At 36.2% G+C, this 27331-nt stretch overlaps 2 protein-coding genes across 2 annotated transcripts in view; both read left to right on the top strand.

Annotated features, from left to right (window-relative positions):
• Positions 1 to 17578, top strand: part of LOC138700414 (uncharacterized) — a 70328-nt gene extending 52750 nt beyond the window's left edge. Inside the window, exons 7-10 of the mRNA XM_069827032.1 lie at positions 1398 to 2240; positions 12167 to 12389; positions 12982 to 13201; positions 16724 to 17578. Of these exons, the coding sequence (XP_069683133.1) occupies positions 1398 to 2240; positions 12167 to 12389; positions 12982 to 13201; positions 16724 to 17003 (1566 nt within the window). The 3' untranslated portion in view covers positions 17004 to 17578. The remainder of the gene's footprint in view (positions 1 to 1397; positions 2241 to 12166; positions 12390 to 12981; positions 13202 to 16723) is intronic.
• Positions 1 to 27331, top strand: part of LOC138699630 (UDP-glycosyltransferase UGT5-like) — a 57472-nt gene that overhangs the window by 9259 nt on the left and 20882 nt on the right. The gene's annotated exons all lie outside the window — the stretch shown is intronic.

Genomic DNA, 27331 nt, shown 5'->3' with positions numbered 1-27331 from the left:
AAGTTTGTTTTCATAATTATGTTAATGTTGAAAACGGAGATTTCAATAAAGCGCCAACCGAATTCATTTTTTCACAGTACACAACACGATAACACGGCCACTATTACGATGACAACCTCACAACTTAACACATTCACACTACATTTGGTAATGTTGGTAGAAATAAAGTGAAAACTTTCTCAAGCCAAGTTTTCAAGAAACCGGGGGAGATTTTATTATCTTATTGTTGCAGTCTTCGCTCTAAGAAACTTGTTCCGACAAAGTGGAAGGACAGACAGAGCGAGAGGTAGTACGGGATTGGCGTAGAAAATGGGGATGTATACAGTTTTACAAGCATTGCAAAAGCCAGCGGCAAATTGTGCCTGGCACATTTTAGGTCATGTTTAGATGCTGAAAAGGACGAGCGAACATGAAGATTGCGCGTGCATCCCATTATATTTCTTATGGGATGTAGTGCCTGGCACAGATCCATCCTCCAAACACTGGTTGTTTCGCTGCAAAGATCATATTGATGGTAGAGCTTGTATAAGCGTAACTTGTTTCTCTCAGGTTTTGAGCGGAAAATATGAATTCTCCTTTTCCTTCTGTATTCTGGTAGTGCCATGGCACAACGGCACTACCTCTAAAGCCGCCCCTGGTTGTAACTACCAGAAGTTAGTTTTGAGTAAATGCAACATAAACATTTCAAACTCGTATGAAAATGCAGGATTGCTAAGTATCAGTACAAGTCCTGCAGACTTTACACTTGAACTTAGAGATACGACAGTTCTACTGTTTGATAGAGGATTAAATAAAGATTACAAAACTGTCTGCAACTCAAAATTAAATTTTCGGGAGTTAGGGCAGTATTATTCTAGGGGTGCGATATATCATCTTCACAATGAAATGCAATATCAAAACTTAGGTAAATAAAATGTCTTACCATACTAGATCTATGATTTTGTCTTCTAATGTTATTCTTGATCGAATTTTTTAAATTCCATATGATGTTATGACATGATCTTTGTTTAGATATTATTCTATTTAGCTTTCATTCTTTAATATTTAAGGAGAAAAATTCGTTCCGGCGCCGGGGATCGAACCCGGATCCTTGGTTCTACATACCAAGCGCTCTCCTTTCAATATTACAGATATTATTCTGTAGGACAAATTAATAAAAAACCTATAATATTTTTATTCTTTAGCCTACAGTCCAGGTTTACATATTAGCAATTTTACACGTTTCACATGTTCAAATCAACTCCACTGTTGTCTTTTCTGCTTTTGATATTTTTTTTTTTGTTTTCCATAGAATGTTCTCACATAACCTTTGTTTGCATATTATTCTATTTAGCTTTTAATTCTTTATGGTTCACATTTACATATTAGCAATAATTTCACATGTTTCCGATTTTCAGATGTTCAAGTTGACGACACAAGTGTGGTTACTGGTCCTAACATCTCTGTTGCTGGTGCTACAGAGTGTCTCTTCAGCCAGATTTCTCGTCATATACCACAGCAAGGTCAGGAGCCGCTTCTCCATGGTTGAGCCGTATATGAAAGCCCTGATCAGCAGAGGACACCAGGTCGTGGTTGTGGGCTACTATCCACAGAAGCAACCAATACCGAACTATACAGACATCATACTGGAGGAAGTTGCAGGAGGCTTGAACCCAGGAACAGGTCTGTCCGTAGATGTTGCGTCAGAATTATTCAACCCTGTGGCGAACGTTATAAGAATGGCAGAATATGGGGCCCACACTTGTAAGACAGTGCTCTCGAATCCGGAATTCATAAAACTCATTAAATCCAATCAGAAATTTGATGCAGTTATCTACGATCTTCTCCACACAGACTGCTTCTTACCACTATCAACAAAGTATGGAGCTGTATCTATAGGTGTCAGCCCAACTGTGCTGACGCCATGGGCGAATGATCCAATGGGTAATCCAGACAATCCATCCTATATCCCAAATCTCTTCACTCCATATTCAGATCAGATGAATTTCATTGCACGGACTGTGAACTCTGTGACGATGATGCTGTTCAGAGTGATTTACTACTTCAAGTCGTATCGTCCATCACAGGAGCTTGTACGACAGCATTTTGGTCAAGACGTGCCTGAGTTGGACGTTCTGGCCCGCAACATGAGCCTGGTGTTGGTCAACAGTCATTTCAGCTTGAATTCACCCAGACCTCTAGTCCCAGGTGTAGTGGAAGTTGGTGGGATGCACATTCCTCCTCCTCAACAGCTGCCAAAGGTGAGGCTATGTTTTGGGGTAATTATCTAGCTGTACAGAATCCATTAAGTAGGTACTAAAATTTAAATTTTGAAGTAATGCTACTACTTTCTCCTGTAGAAGAGAGGTGTTCACAGTAATATCATATTTTATTTTTATGACATTGTCGTAATTATATTGTGTAACAGTGCTTCTTTTAGGCAACCAGTAGTAGGTCCCTCCCCAGTATCATTGCTGCTTATAACCACGAACTCAAAGCTCTTCGCCAGATTAGATCTTATGTACTGTACTATGTTGTACTAATAACATTCGCTACTCACCCTCCTCACAGAAGCTGCTGGAAGAGTCTCCCATCTTGTGTTATAGCCTACATAATTCACACTGCATCGTTCACAGAACCTCTTTCATTAAACCTAAGCTTTTTACTAAATTTAATGTTGTTTTTCTTCAAGGAAATTTTTCTCTGTTTTGATACATGATTTTTTTTTGTGTAGGTCATGTCCTTTTTCAAAATGTATACACATTCCTGCATAACACAACACAATAAACAGCACTTATTCTTAGTCAAATCACTATGTGCCTTTTATGCTGGTTGTCAAGAACAAACTAGACTGGCACAGCTGATTTTGGCGGATTGGGATTCACCATGCATGCAGCTTTCACGTGATGATCTGTATGTCTCCATCTCTCACACACACAAAAGAACTAACGTCTAAATGATAACATAAACGTCAGGAGTGATAAAATAAGCTAAGCATTTGGAAATTCACTAGCCATGCAGATAAGGGGAGACGAGCTCATGGGAATAGTCAATTTGGTATATTCTGTGCTTAGTCATAAAACAGGAATGTCCAATTTTGAAAATGTATATTAGGAAAAGGAATTGTGTGATACAACATGGAAAACTTTAGACATAAATTTCCTGTCTCCTCAATTCCGTGTATAAAAACAATACCGGTACCGGTACCAAATTTAGTGGAAACGTTTAATGAAACAGGTTCTGTGATGTAAGTTATGAATCATAAAAATGGGAAACAATTCCAGCAGCGAGTAGGGTGAGTAAGCCTAGTAAGTTATTAATATAAAGTAGCCTATCATACGTAAGTTTTAATCTGTTGAACCTCCATGAGTTTGTGTGTGCAAGCAGCAGCAGCAGTAGTAGTGGACCAGTCGCTGGTCGGCTGACAGAAACAACGAAAACATTTGCTGGGACTCACTGTATATATATGTATATAAATATGTATGTATGTATTAATTAACACTACAATTGGGTGTGGTGGCAGTGATATATAATATACAATAATTACAATTACATGAAATAAAAATAAATAAACCTAAATGAAATAAATAAAATAAATGTAAATCTATAAATAGTAGATGCAATAAACCTAGGACTATAATTAAAAACTATTCTATAATAACGCCTACGATAAGCAAAAGTAAATCTAACTTATAAGTACTTCTATTTCACCCAATTATTACCAATTTAAATAATTACATATCACCTTAATTAATTACATACCAACTTAATTACATATCATCTTAATTAATTACATATCACCTTAATTTATTTACATATCAACTAAATTACATATATTGCCAACATGCTACCATAACAAATGCAAAAGAAACCATAATTACCTAAGCTGTAGTACACTGCACTACACTAACCTAAGTTCCCTACATAAGCTGGTACCCTATTATAACCTATGTTACCTAACCATTCTATTCTTTGGAATATGTATGATAAGACTTTCTTGTGTTAAATTCTAACGTACCGGTACCTTGTTTTACATATGTTTCGACCTATTATGGGTCATCTTCAGAACTGGTCGTTGCTGGTTTTGGCGCGTCTTGTTTTGTTTCCTGTGAGGGTGTGTTCGTGTGATGTAAAGTGGAGTCAAAGAGTGTGTGTTGAGAATTTCATTGGGGTGTGTTTTTGTGTGTCTGTATATTTCATATTGTTCTAATGTGTTTAGTTTCTGGATTTTTGGTTGGATGTGTACCGGTAGTATTTCCATGTCTGTGTTGATGTCTTTGTAGATGTGGTTAGCATTTGTGATGTGTTCTGCATATGTGGAGGTGTTTTGTAAACAAAATAAACAAACCCCCAACAAACACACAAGAACAGAAAACAATAAATACCTTGCAGAAAAAACAACAAGAACATAACTAACTTTCATCAAAGCAGACAAAGAGAATTGCACAGTGATCCTACACAAACAAGACAACAAAATAGAAACATATTTCAAGGATAACAACATCAAAGAACTAAAAAACGACCCAACTACACAATACCACAACATAGTAAAAAACACAATAACAAAAACAAACACACAATCCCAAACAACTTGAAACAACAACTAAAACCCATCAAACCAGAAAGACCTAAACTAAACGCAATACCGAAAATACATAAAGAAAATATACCCATCAGATCATTAGTCAATCATCGAAATGCACCAACACACAAACTAGGCACATACATGGACAAAATCATAAGAAACAACATAAAATTCGAAAAACAAACAACAATAAAAAACAACATAGACCTAGTGAATAAAATAAAAGACAAACATATCCCACACAGTATAACATTAGCAACTTTCGACATAACTAACCTATACACAAACACATCCATAAGAGATGCACTACAGATACTAGAACAAATGCTCAAAAACAACAACACACCACAAGAAGACATTAAAGAAATCATACACACCACAGACATAATCACAAAACAGAACTACTTCACATACAATAACAAGTATTACACTCAAATCGAAGGCCTACCCATGGGATCACCCATCTCCAGCATACTAGCAGAAATATTCTTACACTACATAGAACAGACATACATACTAAACAAAGATAACAACAAACACGCAAACATCATATACTGGCACAGATACGTAGATGACATACTAATACTATACAAAGGAAACAAAAGACAGATCCAAAACCTACATCAACACATAAACAAAATACACCTAAAGCTACACTACACATTAGAAATTGAAAACAACAAATCCACAAATTTTCTAGACATCACAATAACAAAAGTAAACAACAAACACACATTCAATGTATACAAAAAAACCCACAACAACAACAACACCAACACACATACACAACACATCCAACCACCCAACACAACACAAACAAGCTGCATTCCAAACAATGGTACACAGACTACTCAACATACCAATGAACCAACATGATTACAAAGAAGAGCTAAACACAATCAAATACATAACACAAGAAAACGGATACAACACTAACATAATAGACAACATAATACGTAAGACAAAACATAATCACAAAAAACATAAGAATATAACACAAAAAATACATCACACTAACATACTGTGACAGCTGCAATGGGGTTCGAACACGCGTCCGACAGGGTGCGCGGCAGACGAAACGCTGGTACGGGGAGCGTCTGGATGCTGAGAGGGTAGAGGGGCGGTGTACTACTGCGACGCGCGAGGGTGGCTGCGCGCGCAGCTGCTACGTGCGGAGTGAAGGGGGGACGAACCCTCCCGAATCTTCTAGAGGAGTCCGTCGAAGTGGAGATATCCAGATAATTCGAGAGGACACCCGTAGAAATTTCTCGTAACTATGGTTTAGCTATAAAAGAAGAAACGCGAGCGAACTTGAGCAGTTTCAGTTTATTCAACCATTCAGTAAGTAAGCCAGAGCAAGCAAGCCAGTCTTGTGTACCGGAGTTCGACTTGAGTTTGCGTCCGCAACTGTGTCAGCATCCGAAGGCCTGAGTTCGAGTGCAGTGGACCGCAGTTGGAGGGACCTGAGTTCGAGTACAGTGGACTGTCTCTGAAGGTCTGTGGTTCGAGATACTGTGAACTCGAGTGACTGAGCTAGAAGAACTGTGAATTGAGAACTGACAGTTCTGATTTGTAAATAGTGCTTTGTGAATATTAGTTAAGATTAACAGCTCATTGTTGTTCGTAATAGTTCAAGTAAAATTGTCATTGTCGTCTGTGGAGTAGAGATGGGTAAAAAATAACACAACAGTTATTTTGGAACTGTTCCGGTCTCGGAACTGTTGCAAAAATGAACAGTAGGTCGGAACCTCCTGTTCCGAAATAACAGTGTTCCGACTCCGAGCTGCTCACTTGCCCAGCTGTTGCGGGCTCGCAGTACCGCGTTGCACAAGGTATGTTCCGACTCCGAGATAACAGTCGGAACGTCGGAGCGTCGGAGCTTGTTCCGATGAACCAACGACAGCTGCAGTTACACTGTTCTCGTTGTTCTTTATGTTGTACTTGGAACTTCGTTGGATGAAGTTGGTACTTGAAACTCTCACGTGGTTGGAGGGGGGCGCATGGAAATTGAAATCCTTGCGGTGGCGCGAACTTTAATATCAACATTTGTAAGACTGGCCAATTATCTGTAATGTTATAGTAAGTATTTAATAATCTGTAATATTCATTCCCGCTTTATGGTTTATTTCACCATTAGTTGACTAATTCTGTTTTATAAACATTCTACAAAGTCATAAAGTACGCATATTATTATTAATTCATTGATCAGCTGATTCTATACAAAGGTTAAAGTCGTAAATGGTAATGAGTGGTTTAGTTACAATGTCTGTATGTCGTTTGTTGAGGTTAAGTCTGACAAGCACAAGTTTTTGTGCTATCTTCTCTGTTATCAAAGAACGACAAAAATGTTGTAGCATTATTTGTTGGAAATTACCCATATAAGTACTGATTTGGAGAGCGAGGTTTAATGCCAAGTTTAAATTACACTTTGGTAAAGATGCGATTCCAACATTTTACTAACCCACTGCGGGGTTTCCAGGTTTCAGTACTGCCAATATATATCTTTTTTATTTATGAAATTGTAATATTTATTATTATTATTATTATTATTATTATTATTATAACTGTGCATTAAGAAAAGTAAAAATAAAAATTAATGATTTGTTTTTTTTTTTTTATTATGTAATAGAGAGAACAGAAATTACATACCATATGTTTTAAATGTTATGTTATTTTTTTTAGTTGGCTACCATGTCTTTATAACTTTATGTACGAAAACAAAGTGTTGTATTCTGTCCTTGTAGTCAACAGCTGTGTAATTACTAACATTAAGCTTTTGAGTTCTGTCCGCATGCACAGCAATTTTCCAAAATCGATTCGAATGTGCATTGCAGTGCCATCTATAGATAAGAATGTGTACTATGTCATGCCTACGAGTGCTCCAGTGTGAGCTGCATGGTGTTATTTGTCTATGGTGAAGAGGGAGGGTACCGTACCGTTCGTTTGAACCGTTGCTTACGAGATTATACAAGCTGGCGCATAGAGCTTGAAAAACGAGTCTGAAGTGGTTCCCTCGTAATGCCAATTCCGCCGCTCGGAGCGCTGTTCTGCCCTATATATTCATAGCAGAACACTTAAAAGACATTGACATTTGGGACATTTAAAGGACTCACCATTGCTTATTAAATGCTTCGTACAATATTTTATGGACAATAGACGTAATTTGCAAACTTCTACTCCTCAATTATATTACAATAAAAGGCTGTCATTCTTGATATTAAAACATATTACATATAAACTGAGGGACTGTCTGCTCTGTACTTCAGTTCATACACCAAACATTTCCGGAAATAAATTAACTTGACATCTTACATATACGCACTATAGCCTACCGTTTTCACCTAATATTATTAATATTGTTATTAAATAAGATATTGCAACTAATTAAGGTACTGCATTATCTTTAATTTCCTTGAATTCATAATTACGCATTTGCAAGAAGGCCTAACTTTTCCCTCTCTTTTTAAAAAAAATACGGACGTCACAATAACTGAGAAGTATAATTATTGCGCGATTTTTTCTTGCAGTGGTGAAAACATCTCTATAGGCCTACTGATTAATCTATTGAGCATAGTAATAGTAAACGCTGTAGTATTTTAGTGCGTGTACGCCTACTTAGCTCTTGTAAAACGAAATTTTCACTTTCACTTTCAACGGAACACCCACTTATATTCAGTTCTTGTATCTTGCAGTAAATTATCCATTTGTGATCATCTTTCCAATATAACCTCCCATTGAAACGACCACTTAAAATCATGAGCTAGAATTTATTATTTTAAAAACATTTCCACGCACATACTGTTATAATTGTTATGAACCACAATACAAAAGACAACATTGTGAAATTGGATTAATTTACCACGATCAACATCAATACCGGTAGTATAAAATCACATATAGGCCTAGGCTATATTATTTCATTACTTTATGGTATTAATTAGAAGAACAAACTTCAAATAACACTGTAATATGCTTGGCATATTTATAATATTCGTACTCAATCAGTAATTCACAATTAATCGAACTATTTTCACGATGCACAATGCTTTGTAATGGTACCATTCATCATTTCATAGGGCAGAGAGGCGAACCTAGCGGCAGAAATTGTCATGACTCACAGAGACCTACTCTCGATCGTGCTATGCGCCAGCTTGTGTAATCCCGTAAGCAACGGTTTGAACACTGCCATCGTGATCTATCACGATGGCAGTGGTTTGAACGACTCCGACTCATCACCACTGGTGACTGTTATTTCGGAACTGTTATTTGGAACATAGTATTTTTTCGGAACCGGAACCGTCGGAACTGTTCCGGGAAAAGAACAACTTCGCCCATCACTACTGTGGAGTGCACTAACGGATACTGTGTTACTGTGAGGAGAGCAAATCCTATTGTTGAGATAATAAAGTTACATTGTTGTTTATTTTAAAACGTTGCAATACGAAAATAAAAACACACACAAGATTGCAACCTCATTCAAGAAATTAAATTACAACATCGCGTACAGAAGAAATAACATTCTACAAAAACATCTCAACACACAAACAACACAAACAAACAAATACAACCACACAGGAGTATACAAACTCAAATGTAACACATGCAACAACTTCTACATAGGACAGACAGGCAGATCATTTCAAACACGTTACAAAGAAAACATCACAGCCATAACAAAATTACAAAACACCTCCACATATGCAGAACACACAACAAATGCTAACCACACCTACAGAGACATCAACACAGACATGGAAATACTACACATCCAATCAAAAAGCCAGAAACTCAACACACTAGAACAATATGAAATATACAGGCACACAAAAACACATCCCAATGAAATTCTCAACACACAACTCAATTTCAGAACATACACACTCTTTGACTCCACTTTACACCACACGAACACACTCTCACAGGAAACAAAACAAGATGCGCCAAGACCAGCAATGACCAGTTATGAAGATGACCCATAATAGGTCGAAACATGTAATACAAGAGAGTCTTATCATACATATTCCGAAGTGATATAGTGTTAAAAGTTGTGAAATCAAGATGTACATTGTATTCTATTTACCAAAGCCGTCCTACTTAGTTTAATTTACTCTATTTATCTAGTTTGTCCTAATTATTGTTTTCTACCTATGATACCTGAGCTACCCTTCTCTACCCAGCTGAACATATCTACTTAATAAAATAATAAATTAAACGAACCTAACTTAACTTAAATTACCTAAACTACTTTATAAATTGCTATACTAAGCTAGATTGGGATGAAAAATGTTTTGGCTTGGTTTTATGTTGATTTTAGTTATTCTCTTTGCTAACATAACAGCTATTTCAGTTCCATTCTTCCCACACCGGGCTGGGATTCATTAGAAAACTATGTTTTTGTTTATGTCTTGAATTGGTTTTATTGTGCAAAAGGTTAGGCCTACTTTATTTTGTTATTTAGAGAATGTAATTGAACCTAGATTGCAATTTTATAGTCCGAAAGAGAAAATATGTTTTTCACATTTGTATAACCAAACAAATCGTGGAACAAGTATCCCTTCCACTTCCAGTAAACCAATTATAAAACCTAAGTCCTCTTAACTTACTAAAAATTATCAAGAATCCAAATTCTGATAAATAGAATATATGGGGAACTCTAATTTACAGTACAGATCCAAAGTAGTCATACTAGTATTTATACAAGAAATAATAAAACTTAAATAAAGTCTAGAAATACAGGTATCACGAAAAAGAACATGTCACTTGTCTAGTGAAGGTAGACAATCAAATCATCCCGCAGACTTGAAGGTGGTCACCCTACGCACAAAGTTAGCCTTGTGCAATGCTTGTGATGCGGCCAAATTGGGGGAAAAAAGAAAAAAAAACACCGAAAACACTAAAGGAATTAGGTAGATTAATCTGAAAAGAAGAACCAGAAATCGAACAAAGTACAAACGATGTGGCATTTTGGAATATCTTATTATGGTAACCTGGTATGCATGCGCGATAACCACAAAGGAAAAAGAAAACATACTAAGATAAATAAAAATAAACTTGTTTTCATAACCGAAACTAAGAAATAACCGGTACCCTAGACTTGTGAAAATATTCATAGATATACAGCACTATTGAAGAAGGTCAAGCTCGAATAGCCATATTACTTACTTACTTACAAATGGCTTTTAAGGAACCCGAAGGTTCATTGCCGCCCTCACATAAGCCCGCCATCGGTCCCTATCCTGTGCAAGATTAATCAAGTCTCTATCATCATATCCCACCTCCCTCAAATCCATTTTAATATTATCCTCCCATCTACGTCTCGGCCTCCCCAAAGGTCTTTTTTCCCTCCGGTCTCCCAACTAACACTCTATATGCATTTCTGGATTCGCCCATACGTGCTACATGCCCTGCCCATCGCAAACGTCTGGATTTAATGTTCCTAATTATGCCAGGTGAAGAATACAATGCGTGCAGTTCTGCGTTGTGTAACTTTCTCCATTCTCCTGTAACTTCATCCTTCTTAGCCCCAAATATTTTCCTAAGCACCTTATTCTCAAACACCCTTAACCTATGTTCCTCTCTCAGAGTGAGAGTCCAAGTTTCACAACCATACAGAACAACCGGTAATATAACTGTTTTATAAATTCTAAGTTTCAGGTTTTTTGACAGCAGACTAGATGATAAAAGCTTCTCAACCGAATAATAACACGCATTTCCCATATTTATTCTGCGTTTATTTCCTCCCGAGTGTCATTTATATTTGTTACTGTTGCTCCAAGATATTTGAATTTTTCCACCCCTTCGAAGGATAAAACTCCAATTTTTATATTTTCATTTCGTAGAATATTTTGGTCACAAGACATAATCATATACTTTGTATTTTCGGGATTTACTTCCAAAACGATCGCTTTACTTTGATCCCTACAATAAGCCTCGGAATAGGGCTGATTCTCTGGCACGACCAGAGCAAAGGAACAGCCATATTACTCAACGAAAAACAGAAAAGATTAAGTTAAGTTATAGCTGGATTAACGAGATGATACCGGTACCAATAGCTTTATTTCTCATCTAATGGAGACTGAACTTAAGATATTTTCTGCCTAAAAACGTTTTGCTTTCAAGTATGAACCTGCGAATTCTCGACATAATACCAAGAACAGTGACCAATAAGGAAGATTTAAATGAGAATTTGGAAAGCTTTATAAATTGTACGAAATAGAATCAGACCGTCAATGATCTTTTCACAATGGGCAGAAGATTTTCTGCCAGGCCCCTGATTTTCATAATAAGATACCTAACCACAAAAGAAATACTGAAACTGACTTCTTTATAACTTCTTTACTGTATTAACAATAGAAAATTATCTGGCTGACTACTTTCGAAATGGTATTCTTCATTGTCCGAAGCCTAAGACTACCACTTCGGAACTGATCAGCCAGGTAATTTTCTAATGTTAACCAGTTAAGAAATCATAAAGTTAATCAGCGATAATATAAGTGTTGAGAGAGTGTATCCAACAATGAAGAATATTGAAAGAACACAGTGAAAGGTACTGGAGATGCTGGCAGTTACTCATCATTAAAGTAAGTTTGCTTTGTGTTTCAGCACATACAAGAATATCTGGATAGTGCAGAGCACGGAGTCATCTACTTCAGCTTCGGCTCAATAGTCCAAGCGAAGACACTGCCTGCTGAGAAGAGGGATGCATTCCTACAAGCGTTTGCTGAACTACCACAAAACATTCTATGGAAGTGGGAAGGAGAGTCATTGCCAGGACAGGCTAAGAACGTGCACATCGAGAAGTGGTGTCCACAGGCGGATATCCTGAGTAAGAACAATCCATTTTTACATAAACATTAATCTGTTCCATCTACCATTGTACTTGTCCTCAGGCAATATAATCCCATGCTTCATCATTTCTCATCCTCAATACATAATGTGCTCTTTCTGTTCAAATATATATATTTTAGACTAGATTGAGAAAGATTAACTTTTGTATGAGATTTATATTTAAATAGAAACAAAGAGCATAATTATCTTTAGAAGAGAATTAAGTAACCATCACCTGTCTTTGGACATTTGATTAAACAATTTGTCCCATGCCGTGATGTCAAGGTCAAAAGCTTCATGCCTAGGTCTCCATTACGAAATTGCATGCTGATTGGAGTCCCTATGGCGGAAGAAATTTCCTCACGAATATTCGGCCAATGTATGTGACTGTTGTCCACCCAGCATAATGATGCATTTGGAGAACAATGATAGGTAAAAAAAATTCGGTTACAATAACCAGCTTTCTATAAAATCTGGAACAGGCATCAAGACAGAAATATCTGCAAGAAAACATAAATTTCTGTCATATGTTTAAACTAGTTCCAATTGCAAGATACGAAACCAGCTTAACTAGTACACATTTTTTCCAGGACACCCGAATGTGGTAGCATTCCTCTCACATGGTGGCCTGATGGGCACCCTGGAGGCATTGTATGGGGGAGTCCCTATTGTAGGAATTCCTTTTTTTGGCGACCAGAGGACTAACCTCGCGAACCTGGTGGCAAAGGGCATTGCAGTCAAACTGGATTATGAAGAAATTACAAAACAGAAAGTTCTAGATTCTTTAAGGACCGTTTTGGAGCAACCAAGGTAAAGCTTAAATTATTGTAAAATTTACAAATTTGTAACTTTTATCTTGTTAAAAGTTATATGAGATAGTGTGCGAATGACAATACATGACTCACCCAAATCATTTCCACTTTCTATGGAGGATCTAATCATTTTTACATGCAACATGCAAGTAAGTTCACTAACTACAAAAAATAATAAATAAATAATATGAAACATGAAAATTAATAAGTATTTGTATAGTATACGAAAAAGAAGAAATAAATTTGTATTTGGACAAAAACAAGAAGAAAGGTCATTCCCACGAAAGTATATCATTAATCTTTCGAAAAATAACAGCATGAAAGGTCGCTTTACTCTTACAGCAGGAATAATTATGCTTAAATACAGCCAGTGAGACTGTAAACGGTGTCTATGTACAAATGAGTTAAATTAATCATATATTTCTTTCGGAATGCAAATTTAAAATACAGTGACATACCCAAAGTTTTCACACTATATTTTGGGTATTAAAAATGAAGTTATGTTCAAAACTTTACAACAGTTCTTACCAATAACTTCTCCTTCATATTAAAGAGACTTTAATAACTATTCTTTATTGTATACACAACAACTGCAATACCAGTATCACTTATTCTTGGCTTAACAGCAACGTTACACCTCAGTCTAGTCATATGTAGAACGGTAACTTTTCACTTACTATCAGCTTCTATTACAGACAGAAATATCAAATTTTATGAATAGCTGTCACACATACGATAAGAATTTTGAAACTGTAAGGTCATTACTTTATATTGTTCATAATTATACATATACACTAAGCCCAGGACTATGAACTGATTCAAAATTTTGATTTGTCATCTTGTTTAAGTTCCCTCTTACTATGCATATTACACTAGCCTGCGAATTTCAACTTCGTGTTTGTTGCCTAAACTAAGTAATGTGATTTTATATAATGCCGATGTGCTGAATCCAAATTTTCAATCCGTTTGCTTCTATCACGTCAGGTTTGTTTGCAAAATCACTTTAAATGTATTTTATAATTACGTGAATTTCATCACCAACTTTTTCATTTCACTTTTTTATTTCAAATTCAAAAACAATATTTAAAAGACACAACTTGCTGAAATTATGTGTAGGGTTGTTCATACATGTCACTAGAATGTTTTTGCTTTTTTTTTGTCTTGTTTACTTCACTATTGGATGTATAAATTAGCACAATGTATCACACAAAAAAATTACACCATTTGTTTCTTAGTTGAGAAAGTTCTCCTGTTACTCATGTTACAACCAAATTCCTTGTATGCTTCAAGCATGTTAGCCACAATGTTTCGGTAATTAGGATCCTTGTTGCCAAGAAATTTTAAAACAACTTCACAAAAAAAAATCCATGCTGATTTCTCCTTTTCGTCCATACTGTTTTTAAATGTTGCACCAGACATGTACTTAAAACAGCTTCCTTCCTTATTTAAAGCTTTTACAAGCTGTTTCATTAAGCCAAGCTTGATGTGGAGAGATGGCAGCACAACTTTAGAAGAACTCACAAGGCTTTGGCGCACAACATTCTTACAACCGATTTCCAAATTTTGTCGAGATGACCAGTCTTTCATAGCCCAGTAATCAACTCGTGCCCTACTATCCCACAGGCAAAGAATGCATGGAAATTTGGTAAAACCAAATTGTTGACCCAGGAATATAGTAAGAACTTTGTAATCATCACAAACTTGCCACTAGTGTTCTTATAGTCTAGTCGCAACAACAGCAGTTGCAAATTTGTGTATGATTTTTTTAGGATCACTGAATAGGCAACGGGCACTGAATCAAAAATGTTTCCGTTATGAAGGAGGAAATCCTTTAAACTTCGCTTGGAAGCATCAATGAACAGTCTCCATTCACTTAGGTCATAGTTTGGAAGTCCAAGTTTTAGCATAAATTCTTTCACATTACTGCAATATACAAGATTATCATTTTCGGGGGAAAAAGTATTTAAAGCCTATTTCACGTTGTCAGTACCAATAGAATTATGTTTGTTTAAGATTTTCTGGTCGCACAGGGATTGGTACATTAGGCACAAGTAAAATGGCTGACCGAACAACTGAATACACGATTTGATTTTTATGTTTAGAATCGTACCCCTTCACATCACACGAACAGAAGTAGCAGTCTTTACTATGGTTCGACTGCTCTCTCCAAACCATAGGTACTCCAAAAGATAGCAAGGTCTTCTCCAATTGATCAAATGACGAAATTCTTCAGTGCATACTCTACACACTTTGTGTGGTGCCCAAGCTTTACTTTGGTCTCCAAGTTTGATTCCAAAATAGGCATGGTATGACTTTTTCACCAAATCTGTAATATTACACCTCTGCTTAGGCAATACGTATATCCTACATAAGTTATATAACAAAAGTGGTCTGGATTATTTAGACATCCTCGATGCAACATGGTAAATACTTTCTTACTGGACTAAAAATTTTCAACATTCTACTCCACAAAGCTTCAAACTGATTTCGCTTCGTTTCCAGATGAAACGCAGACTAATGAAATGTGAGAGAAACTAGACGAGTTGAGTTCAGTCTCTCACCAAGGAGCGGCTGACATTTCTGTCTTTCACAAATAAAAATAATGACAAGGCTGCACGTTATTTCGCCCTAACTTCCATATGTGCTTGTACCCCCTATCTGCTAAGAAACATCCAGTGTCATTGGTTTTCAATATAAACACCTTAAAAATATGTTGAATACATTTGGTTTTCATATCCTAACATACTAAACCTACATATGTTAAAGTATTACAGTGTAAATAATTACGCTATAAATTATCGTAATATATTATAAGAAAAATTAAAATAACAAAAAAATGGTACGTGATAGGAACTTTTTGGCCTTGAATTTGATTTCAGCATGCTAAAAATACCCTAAAAACATTAAAACTTTGAAGGCAGGAATTTCATTGCAGACTAGTGTTATTAATGATTCATTTTAAAACTACTCGACAGTTTCATACTGTATTTACACATATTTATGCATTTCATTGTACGTTTCCAAGAAATTCTGGACCACTGGCATCTGTAGATGGGCTACCAGTACTAAATAATCGTCTGATTTCTCCTTTTCGGTGCTAGAAATGCTGGAAAAGTGTATATATTTCCGAGAAAAGCTCATAATACATTTCTGTAGCATCATAATACTGTCTCCAATGAGTAAGTAAAATGTTATATGTAAATCAAAATTAAATTTGTGCCCAATTGAAAATTTCCATTTTTCACGTACATTTATTTCTAAACACTGGTTAGCCAACATAAACATTTACAGCAATATTGAAACATATTCCAATACATAATGAAAGCAAATGACTAAAGTTAACTAAAGCCGACTGACTCTAATGACACCACATGATCTCATGAACAGAAACGATGTAAACTGGATCACCTTCCAATGTAACAGACATAATGTTTGATACATGGTTCTAGTGTCATTGCAAAATATGGAGTCATGTTATATCAGTAAGAAATACTTTTAAACATGGTGTAAAATGTTGCAGCTACATGGAGAATGCACGACACACTGCGCAAATCTACAGGGACAGACCTCTCTCTGCTCTCGACACTGCCATCTTCTGGACCGAATATGTCCTCAGACACAAAGGGGCTCCCCATCTAAGATCTGCAGCTGTAGACCTGACTTGGTACCAATATTTTCTGCTAGATGTGATTGCTTTCATTGCCGCAATCATTCTTTTGTTTCTCCTGGCAGTAAGGAAATTGTTCACACTAATTTTTGGTTCCAAGAAGACAACACATAAGAAGAAGAAAGAAAACTAATTAATAATTATAGTTAACTTTCACCATTTTAGTTTAAATAGGTTTTGTAATAAATTTGTGTATATATTTCTACTTCTTTTTAATCGCTTTCTTGTATTTTGTAATTCAAATCTGAGACAGTAGTGCTGAGTTTCTCTGCTCGACAGACTGATACAAACCATTATTGCTGTCAAATCGTGTGTGGCAGCAGACATTCATGTTCACTTTTCCTTTGTATTCAAGCCATATTCTTAATTTCCATATGTTTTACAAGAAATAGTTATTGTGAATGAAGATACAAGAATTGGCCACTATCTCATTTAAGTAGGAGAGGACTAAGAAATAAGTGTAAAATATACTTCTTATACTCGTATATCAGAGATGTCTCTGGACCATTTGAGAGGTTGGATGAAAGTTACAAAGTGTTCTTAGAGGAGCGTAAAAAATATTTTAATATTGTTAAATTTGCTATGATTTTTAAATGGACATTTTAAGGTGCAAATTTCACATTACTTGTTATTTTATGTAGGAATTACAAAATAATTATCTGTACTACAAAAGAAAATAATTAAAAATAAATTTAACTCCAAATTCAATACCAGTACAATTATTACAGTGGTAGAGTACCGTTCCTTTTATTGCTAATATTGTATATAGAAGCATGCAGGAAAAATGCCAATCTGCTTTCTTTAAACATTTTCACATGCAATTAGAAAAACCAGTAGCCTACACTCACCATGTAGGTATTAGCTGAGAGATACTGAAAAAATTCTGAGGCCTTCACTAAACTTGAAAGAATAATTTCCTATTGTATGTTCACAGTTTCACTCACGCTGATTTTCAGATTAAAAAAAATGAAAGTGCGCCTGATTGTCTACTGTAGCACTAAAAGTGTTAATCTAGTTCCAACGAAAGTGCCTAACCCAAAGTTTAAAGTCACTGTTGTTTTCTCTTTGGAAAACCAATCAAGGATTACTTCTAAATTGCTGACTTGTTAAAGTGATGCGAATTTTTCAAGGTACTGTTGAAGTCAGCTCAGTCTCTAAATAAAACGTATGGACGAAAAACATAAGTTTTATTCGCAGTTCAGAATTACGTTTTGAAATGTATTTGTTGAAAACCTTTTGATCAGGAATTTTTCATAAAAATAGGAATAGTTAACATCTTTTCAAAAATAAATACGGGCTGCTGAACAAACCTGCAAAATACAGTATGAAAATGTTCTGCTAAATACGGATATCAGTAACCTTATATTTGGAGATTTGTTTTTGTTTCTCTTGTACAGAAGAGGGAACCGAAGGCTTACACTGCAGCCTGAATATTTTTGTACGCAACACTGCTATTCTGTGAAATATACTAAATTCATCTATTATAGTAGAGGAATGACCAGTTATATTGAAACTGTGTCATATTCGCAGACACAACTGCCAAAATGATAACCTTTCTTGACATATAGCCAATTATTGATAATTTACTGAAGTTACTACTGTAATAACTACACAACAGTAGCGGCCCGCGGGTATAATGATTGGCAGTTCTGAATGAAAAATAGTGTATTTAGCAAACACATGCTGTTTATTGCATCTAAATCGGACAACACGTGTAATTACAGCGCCTTCTCAAAGTTGACTGTGCACCCGAAATTATACTCTAATGACCCGCGCGCCCTACCCACTACGTGCGCTACACCTCTCCCACCTGGCACAACTAGTTACGTAGTTGAGATGTACCCCACACATTGATACCTGAATGAACAACCATCAGGAACTTTCTATCGTTCGAACGCTTTTAACTCCTGCCGAATTTCTTTATGTCAACTTTTCTAGCCTACACCCATACCGGCAGACGGAATTATAAAACAGAGAGCTGGGAGTTCCTACGGATTTTCAATAAAGTATCGTAACTTGACTAGTTTGTGAACATGTTTGTTGCATTATTAAATTTAATTCCTTGGCAAGAAATGAGCTGTGGGACACAATACAAATTCTCCATGTTTCCCACTCATTACGTTAGCCCCGCCATTAACCAGCACAATTAATTCATATTGTTCAATTATGACTGAATTTCTGTTAAGCCTAAATTCCATTAAGATAGTTTGCATCAAACTTCCAGCGTCATGTTTTGATGGCAATGAAGAGAAATTTCCAATAATTTTATTGCTATCCAGCAATTAATTTTGAATTGTTTTCGTAGTTCCTTTCAATTGTGACGAGCCCTATAAATGATCTTTGGAAGTTTGATCTAAATGTGGAGTAAAATAATCAAACCCCGAAATATACCGCGGTTTGTTGAATCTTCTGATTCGGCAAGTCCTCGCATCGCTAATTCAAATGCGGCACAGAATTTCACACAGTTAATTATTTTAGATAGACTGCATCTCTTTTTAGAAACATTTCCTTCTTGTTTCTGAATGTTAATCCAACACGCAGAATCAAGCTGTGTTAGAATATTTTAATATTGTTAACAGTGACAAATCTGTTTGACTTGAAATGAGTTTTCGAATTGTCATGCTTTTCTAGTTTTTAAGTCAAATTAACTAAATCCTTCACTACGGTCTTTGTTCATGTATTTTCTCCTCTGAACAGAATACACGAGTGGGGGAGAAAGCGTTTTCATGAGCGCAGCAAAAGCCAATCGTTTTAATTACACATTTCATCATTAAAATGACTAGTAGGCTACATGACTTCCTCGACTTTTTCCAGAAATTTCCAAATTTAAATTTGGTGTAGGACGTCCTAATTTCTTAAGTTAACGTGCAATTTCTCTTTTAATTTCGAAAAGGGTTGGTCGATTAGGTTTTCATTTCATTCATTTTTAATATAAAATATTTCCTTAGACATACTGACTAATCACATCACACCACCCACAGTACTATAACACACTGGAACTGTAATGATATACAGTAGTCCAGGAGCCTATGTGTTCTAACGCAGGTCATAAAGAGATGAGGGTGTTGGCGGTTCTTTTATATATTCGAACAGATCTGCTTCAGTTGCAGCTCCAATGCAGTCTTATGGGACGGTGAAGAAAACCAGTTTTCTGCTGCCGACTACCCTACGTTGAGCTCCAGGAACTGCCGATCACAGATCCGAAAAGTACACTACAGCTAAAATTCTCCACCAGTTCAAGGCTCCTACAGACAATAATATCTCGAATCGAAGGAGAATGAATTGGAAAAATAAATGAAACAATGAACTAGACTACATAAAAGCACGTTTTACATTTTTAATTTTACAGGTCCATTTAAATGGCGGTTCTGCAGCTCTGCAGTTCTTATTGTAGAATCGCCCCTGCTACACAAACATTTGTTTTTGCCGTACACATCAACATACATCACTGTTAACTGTTCCTGTATTATGTTTAACTGAACCTAAATACCTGCATTTGGGGATGCATTCCTCTCACACATAGGCTCTCAATTTCTGTCCACGTATGTCCTGTGGCATCAAATTAAATCATTATCGGACTGCTTTCAGAACTGTAAATACAGGCAGTTTATTACCAGTCTTCTTAATCATAGATGCAATGTTGTAAATAAGTCACGAACATTTCTGTAAATTATTGTTTGTATTAAAAAAATACTTTTGTCTTCAGCATTTTCTTCATAACTTTTCTATACAAAGATATCAGCAACAGATCTATTATAACAGAACTATTTAATTTAAATTCGATTTTATTTAATGATGCTCGCAACTCCAGAGGTTATATCAGCGCCACTGATGTGCCAGAATTTTGTCTCCAAGGAGTTCTTTTACATACCAGTAAATCTACTGACTTGAGCCTGTCGCATTTAAGCATACTTAAATGCCATCGACAGGGACACAGAAGGCCAGCACCTCTACCACTGCGCCACTACAGTGTAACAGAAAATGTAGCAATGTATGACACTTGATTCTAGTCTTATTGTGAAATATTGAGTCATGTTATATGAAATAGGTAGATTGAAATATGATGTAAAGTGTTGCAGCTACATGGAGAAGGCACGGTACACAGCACGAATATTCAGGGACAGACCTCTCTCTGCTCTCGATACTGCTATCTTCTGGATCGATTATGTCCTCAGACACAAAGGGGCTCCCCAGCTAAGGTCTGCAGCTGTAGATCTGACTTGGTGTCAATATCTGCTGCTAGATGTGATTGCTTTCATAGCCGCAATCATTCTCTTGTTCTTCCTGGCAGTCAGGAAGTTGTTCACACTCTTTTTTTTTTGTTTCAAGAAGACAACACAGAAGAAGAAGAAGAAGAAGAAGAAGAAGAAAGTAAACTGATGAATAATTGTAGTTAATTTTCGCCATATCAGTGTAAATATGTTTTTTAAATAAACATGTGTACGTTTTCAATTTATTTCTTTTCAATCTCCTCTTTATATTTTGTAATTTAAATACAAGTCAGTAATGCTGAAGTTCTATGCTCAACAGACTGAAGCAGGCGAGAAAAGCACAGTGAAGCATCTACTAGTAGTTACTCTCTGCTCTTCAATATGGCTGTTACATGAAGAGAATGAAGAAATTAACCAAAGAATACCTCTCTAAATTTCTCATTCGAATTTTTGGTAGATATTAAGTTTAAAAAATTCAATAGAAATGCTGATAATATTGTTACGGTATCATTATACCCTGAAATTTGCTATCCTCACCACAGCATTCTTCATAGTTATTCATAAAGTAGTTTAATAATTGGAAATATTATATCAGATGGGAGCAATTCCGAAGCAGATGAAGGAATTACGATCTAAATTGAGGCTGACGAGAAGTAGAATAATGCAAGTAGGTGATAGTTCAGGAAGCAGTGATGAAGGAAGAGGGGAAAACTAGGTGAAAAAGCAGTATGACGTAAGGAAATGGTGAGGAGGGGAAATAAATCGAGAGAAAAAAAACTAAGATCTAAAATAAAGTAGCAATGGAAAAAGTTAGCAATGAAAAGTGCAAATAGTTAGAGATGTGAAGTGAGGGGAAATCTGTCATACAGGAGGGGGGTCAAGAATTAGAAGTATAGTATTTTGGGTATAATAATGAGTGAGGAGTAAGATTAGTGGAAGAATTGATGAAGGATAAGAAAAGACTAGTGGAAGAATTGCAATAATAAATTAAAAATAAGAAACGCTCTAAATGACTTGTATTGTAAAACTGGGAGACGGCATGGTATGTACTAATAATGTGAAGTGACGCCTCTTCAAAAAAGTTTTGTTTAATGACAAACATATTGATTCATTCATTCATTCATTCATTCATTCATTCATTCATTCATTCAATTGGAAATAATAAAGAAAAATAAAAACTACAGGAAACTTACCACAGGTTAGATACATTATCAGATTCACATATTGAATAAAACAAGTAGCAATGATTAACTTTTCAATTTTTTTACAGTGTTAATTTTTAGGAAATTACCTAGCTGATTAGTTTCGAGGTGTTGTTCTTCATTATCCAAAGCCTGGTGAATGAAGAAAGAAACTAGTAAGCTTACACAACGCTCAAGTCCACTAGTATTTTGTAACTGACGAATTTCCGAACAATTCCCGAGTTGGTTATCTATTTTGCAGTTCATTTTTATGTTCAGATAAGTCTAGTAATATAGTACAAAATATATATAAGTTCAATCATAAGACATATATCTTTGCAAATGTTTATTTGCTATGAAGGTATTAAATATATATTAACGTTTTCGCCTTATTTGGCATCATCAGATATAATAAAATACGTGATCTGAAACATTTGCAAAGAGATATGTCTTATGATTGAATTTATATATATATATATATATATATATATATATATATATATATTGTACTATATTGGTTATCTATGTTGATATTGATTGTGGCTACAAATTCCAATTATATTTCTGCAAGTTGCTGTATAGAGAGATATAGATTTGACGTTTTCTATTGATATTAAAGAATAGGAAATTCACAGTGGTTTGAAGATTGATTCTATATTTGTATTTAAGTTAAAAAAGTGGGGTGTCAATGTTATCTTTGAAACGTTGTGAATTCCTTATTCATTAACAGCAATGAGAAAAGTTCAATCCATACTGCTTCTAAGCAATGCCCCATTGAACCCTCCCTCTTTTAGATCAACACTATGCAACAGGTAAGGACCCAGCATCTATCCCAAATTCCGTAAGCTGGAAAAGTTTTATATTCAACTGGCAAAAACTGCTTGGAATCAACTTTCTATGGGTAATTGTTTGCAGATCTAATGGCTACTGCATACGTAAGACAGTCAGACGATTGTTTACTTTTTCGCACCAGGCCCTTTAGAACATACAGAGATGTGCACACTGTTACGACAAGACGACATGACTGGTAGTGGGTTACCTCTGCAAACAGCTCCGGACTTTTTTGTCGTTGGCTCTTCAAAATATATGAAAGAGCGAACACGAACGAACTTTCATAGTCATTCTAGCTCTCATTTCGTGACAGCATTTGCAGAGAGTAGAGGATTGTCAAACATGGATTTGGTGGACATTGTTACAGTATGTGCACTTGTGATTTGCCACAGGAAAGGAAAGGAAAGGAAAAGGAATTGCTGAGTGCATCCGTTTGAGAGACTGTTGAAAGGAAAACTCCATACTATGTACGAAACATAACGGAATTACCCTTCAAAATTCTTTTCATATTTTCGCACGAGTAAACAAAATTTTTACGAATATGAACATTTTGTTATTTTTTAGAGCGAGCTAGATGTTAGCAGCGACTTCCTATTTTCTCCCTTCCTCTTTGTCTCTTCATATGACCCATATATCTTAATGTCGTCTCTCATCTCATGTATTTGCTCACGTAATTTGCGCCCCCGCGTATTTTGCGCACCCTAATTTTTAAGGGATTATTTTGAACTTTATTTTTGCTCCGTGTATTTTGCGCACACATTTTACGTACCAGTACATATTTTTTTCAGTGTAGTAGGGATTACGTACATATTTTTTTTCAGGGATTTTCCTTCCCTACAGTCCATCGTAGGTCATTCACCAGCAACTGAAGTACCTGCTTCAGAAAGAAACCCCAAAGACCCGCTACTTTAACAATGCTTGTCCTTGGTAGAGACAAGTTACCGGTATAGAAAATTGAGATAACTCAGAACAGGACCTCTTATTTGAAAAATCCGCATATTTTACGCACCCCAATTTTTCAGTGGCCAAAGTTAATTAAAAAGTGCGCAAATTACGCGAGCAAATACGGTATTCTTCTGCCCGAACTCTTCTCCCATTCACCATTCTTTCCAGTGCATCCTTCAGAAGGCAGTTTCTTCTCAACAAGTGACCCAGCCAATTTATTTTCCTCTTTCTGATCAGTTTCAGCATCATTCTTTCTTCACCCACCCTTCCCAACACAGTTTCATTTTTTATTCTGTCTGTCCATTTCACACGCTCCATCTTTCTCCATATCCACAAATGCATCTATTCGTTTCTCTTCACTTCGTCGTAATGTACATGTTTCTGTCCCATACAATGTTATACTCCACACAAAGCACTTCACTTGTCTCTTCCTCAGTTCTTTCTTCAGAAGTCCGCAAAAGATGCTCCTTTTTCTATTAAAAGCTTCCTCTGCCATTGCTGATCTTCTTTTGACTTCTTGGCAGCAGCTCATGTTACTGCTTCCTACACCCCAAGTATTTGAAGCTGTCCGCTTGCTCTACTGCCTCATTTAGAACTTTTACCTTTTTTACTTTTCTTCCTATGACAATGGTCTTCGTCTTGTTGGCATTTATCTTCATTCCATACTGCTCACAGCTGTCATTTAGCTCCAGTAGCATATCCCTTAGTATCATCTCTTCTGCTAACAACGTCATATCACCAAATCTTACACACTTTATTCTTCTTCCTCCTACCATCACTCCTCCCATATTCAGAAAACAGTTCTTCACTAAATCCTCCAAGTAGATGTTGAACAAAGTAGGTATAAAAGGGCATCCTTGTCGTACTCCTCTCCATATTTCACTTCCTTCAGACATTTATTCTCCTATCCTGTCTTTGACTCGTTTCATATAAAGGTTACTGAACAGCCTCCTCTCTTTCCAATCCACACCAAGTTTCTTTAGGATCCCCACCAGTTTATTCCAATCCACTCTGACAAACGCCTTTTGTAGGTCCACGAATACTATACAGGGTGATTCACGATAAAAAATTTAGGATACGATATCTTAGACCATTTTGAGTGAAAAAGTTCATATGAACATTGGTCCGTTTTCGAACGATGGCGGAGCTAGATGCATTTTTTTGGTAAAACGTCTCGCCCCAATGTGAATCAGACGTTACCATATGCTGCTGACGTGAGACGAGGCGTGAGACAAGGTCAAGATCGCAATGAATGACGTAACATTGGAATCTGCATTGTGAACGATGTAGATAAGAGGAAGAAACCGGGTGGTGGGGCATTACAAATGTCCAATCGCCTGTCCTTGTGTAATGTAATGACACAGAACCCGCAGATAACACAAATATAGCCTACACTATCATCAATTCAGAGCAGTCCAGTCAGCTACCTACAGTGCAGTATTTATACAGGTGCAGTTATCGGAAGTGTTAAGTTGTGTTTTTCAAGATGCCTTATAAATTTTCGACTACACAATACGCCGATATTGTGTATGTTTATAGTTTGTGTGATGGAAATTCCTTGCGTGCCGTCACTGAATATGAACGACGCTTTCCGAACCTAAGGGTACCATATCGAAGAGTACTTACTGTCTATGGGGTGGGATGAAAGACTTGGTATAGCAAAGGAAGGGGGGAAACGAGAGAGGCGCTAATCGACCTATTTTAGATGCGGCATAGAGAACAGTTACGTGCAACTCTCCCGAGCGATGAGCGCGTTTCACGCCCAAGCGCAACAATGCATTGAAGCAGAAGAAAGTACCTTTGAAAATGTGCGAAAACATCGACCCCGACATCTAGAATATTAGGTATGTATGTATAAATGAATATAAACTTTAAATTTGTTCGTTATCTGTCTCTAAATGCGAGTTAGTAAAATGGAATCTTAGAAGTTTTTGTGAAAACAAAGAGCCATATCTCCGTAAGCGTTCTAAAACGGACCTATATTCATATGAACTTTTTGACTCAGAATGACTTCAGAATTCACATCCTAAATTTTTTACCTTTCCTCGTGAATCACCCTATATACACTTCCTTATTCTTCTCTAGGTATCTTTTGCCAATTGTTCGTAGCAGTCCAATTGCATCTCTAGGAAAAGTACTAGAGATGCAATTGGACTTTTTCCTTCCTGAAGCCTAACGCTCTTTTTACAACTCTTCTTCCATTTTAGAATATAAACGTCGATTAAGTATTCGCAGAAGAATTTTCGCCGAGTGTGATATCAGACTGATAGTCCTGAACTCGTTACATTTCTTGGCATTATTTTTCTTCGGTATTGGAAGCAACACTGTCTCGTACGTAGTGTGTTAATTGTGCACTCTGTAGAAGACTTATGTTTTCCTTTACACAGCGTAACCTATGCTGATTCAAGACGTGCAAAATTTTAAAATTCGCGGAGAGACGGCAGAAGAGCTTTTATTTGACCTTCAGATGCATTTTCTCCTGACGCGAAGTAATGTAATGACGTAATTCAGACGGAGGATGTATACTGAATTCCAGATAAGAAAAGTACTGAGATAAAATCTGATGCCAAATGTATTACGCTTCTGTGATATTATGATACGTAACGTCATTTGTCATCTTACTGCAGCGGCGAACTCTTCACGTGCGTTCGGGAAAGTCAGGCAATATAGGAATTACGAACTTAGTTTTAGTTGCCGGTATTACTATGAAAACAGGCATTGTATTCTGTACACTTATAAAGTAATGCATTTTTATAAAACCTTGTTAATGATTAGTACCTACGATTTTTTTCACACAAGAACGATGTGGAGGTAAATAAACAAACATTTGATAATTGTATGAAAATAAAATTGTATTACTCAGTCGCCTTAATGCTGCACATACAGAGTCCACCACGCTACAGCATAGACTCCTATCTCCACGGTGGCAAATATACTTATTATGTTCTGTAAAATAATGTTTATATCATAAGGTACGTAGCCTACAGGAGAGCTATCTTTTTAGGGTTACAAAAGAATGAGACAAGTCTCGGCATTACTTGCGAAATGGTGTAGGTTATGTTAGGTTATGACACAGGCTCTATTTGCATGAAATGCAACAGTAGGACTACGGCCTAAAGAAAGCACGCCTACTTTAGACAGTTCACATTAAATTTGTGAGAATGGATTTGTCATAGGTCTAACTCATATCTGCATTCTGAACGTACCATGAATCTCAGTTCATGATTGAATCATATTTCACTTCTGTTTCTGTCTAAATGATCAGTAACAATCAACATCTCGATAGGGAATAA

The sequence above is a fragment of the Periplaneta americana genome, chromosome 5 (genome assembly GCF_040183065.1).
Source record: "Periplaneta americana isolate PAMFEO1 chromosome 5, P.americana_PAMFEO1_priV1, whole genome shotgun sequence".
NCBI classification, from domain to species: Eukaryota; Metazoa; Arthropoda; class Insecta; order Blattodea; family Blattidae; genus Periplaneta; species Periplaneta americana.
The sequence above is the reverse complement of the archived record's forward strand: the minus strand, read 5'-3'. Positions and strand labels throughout refer to the sequence as shown.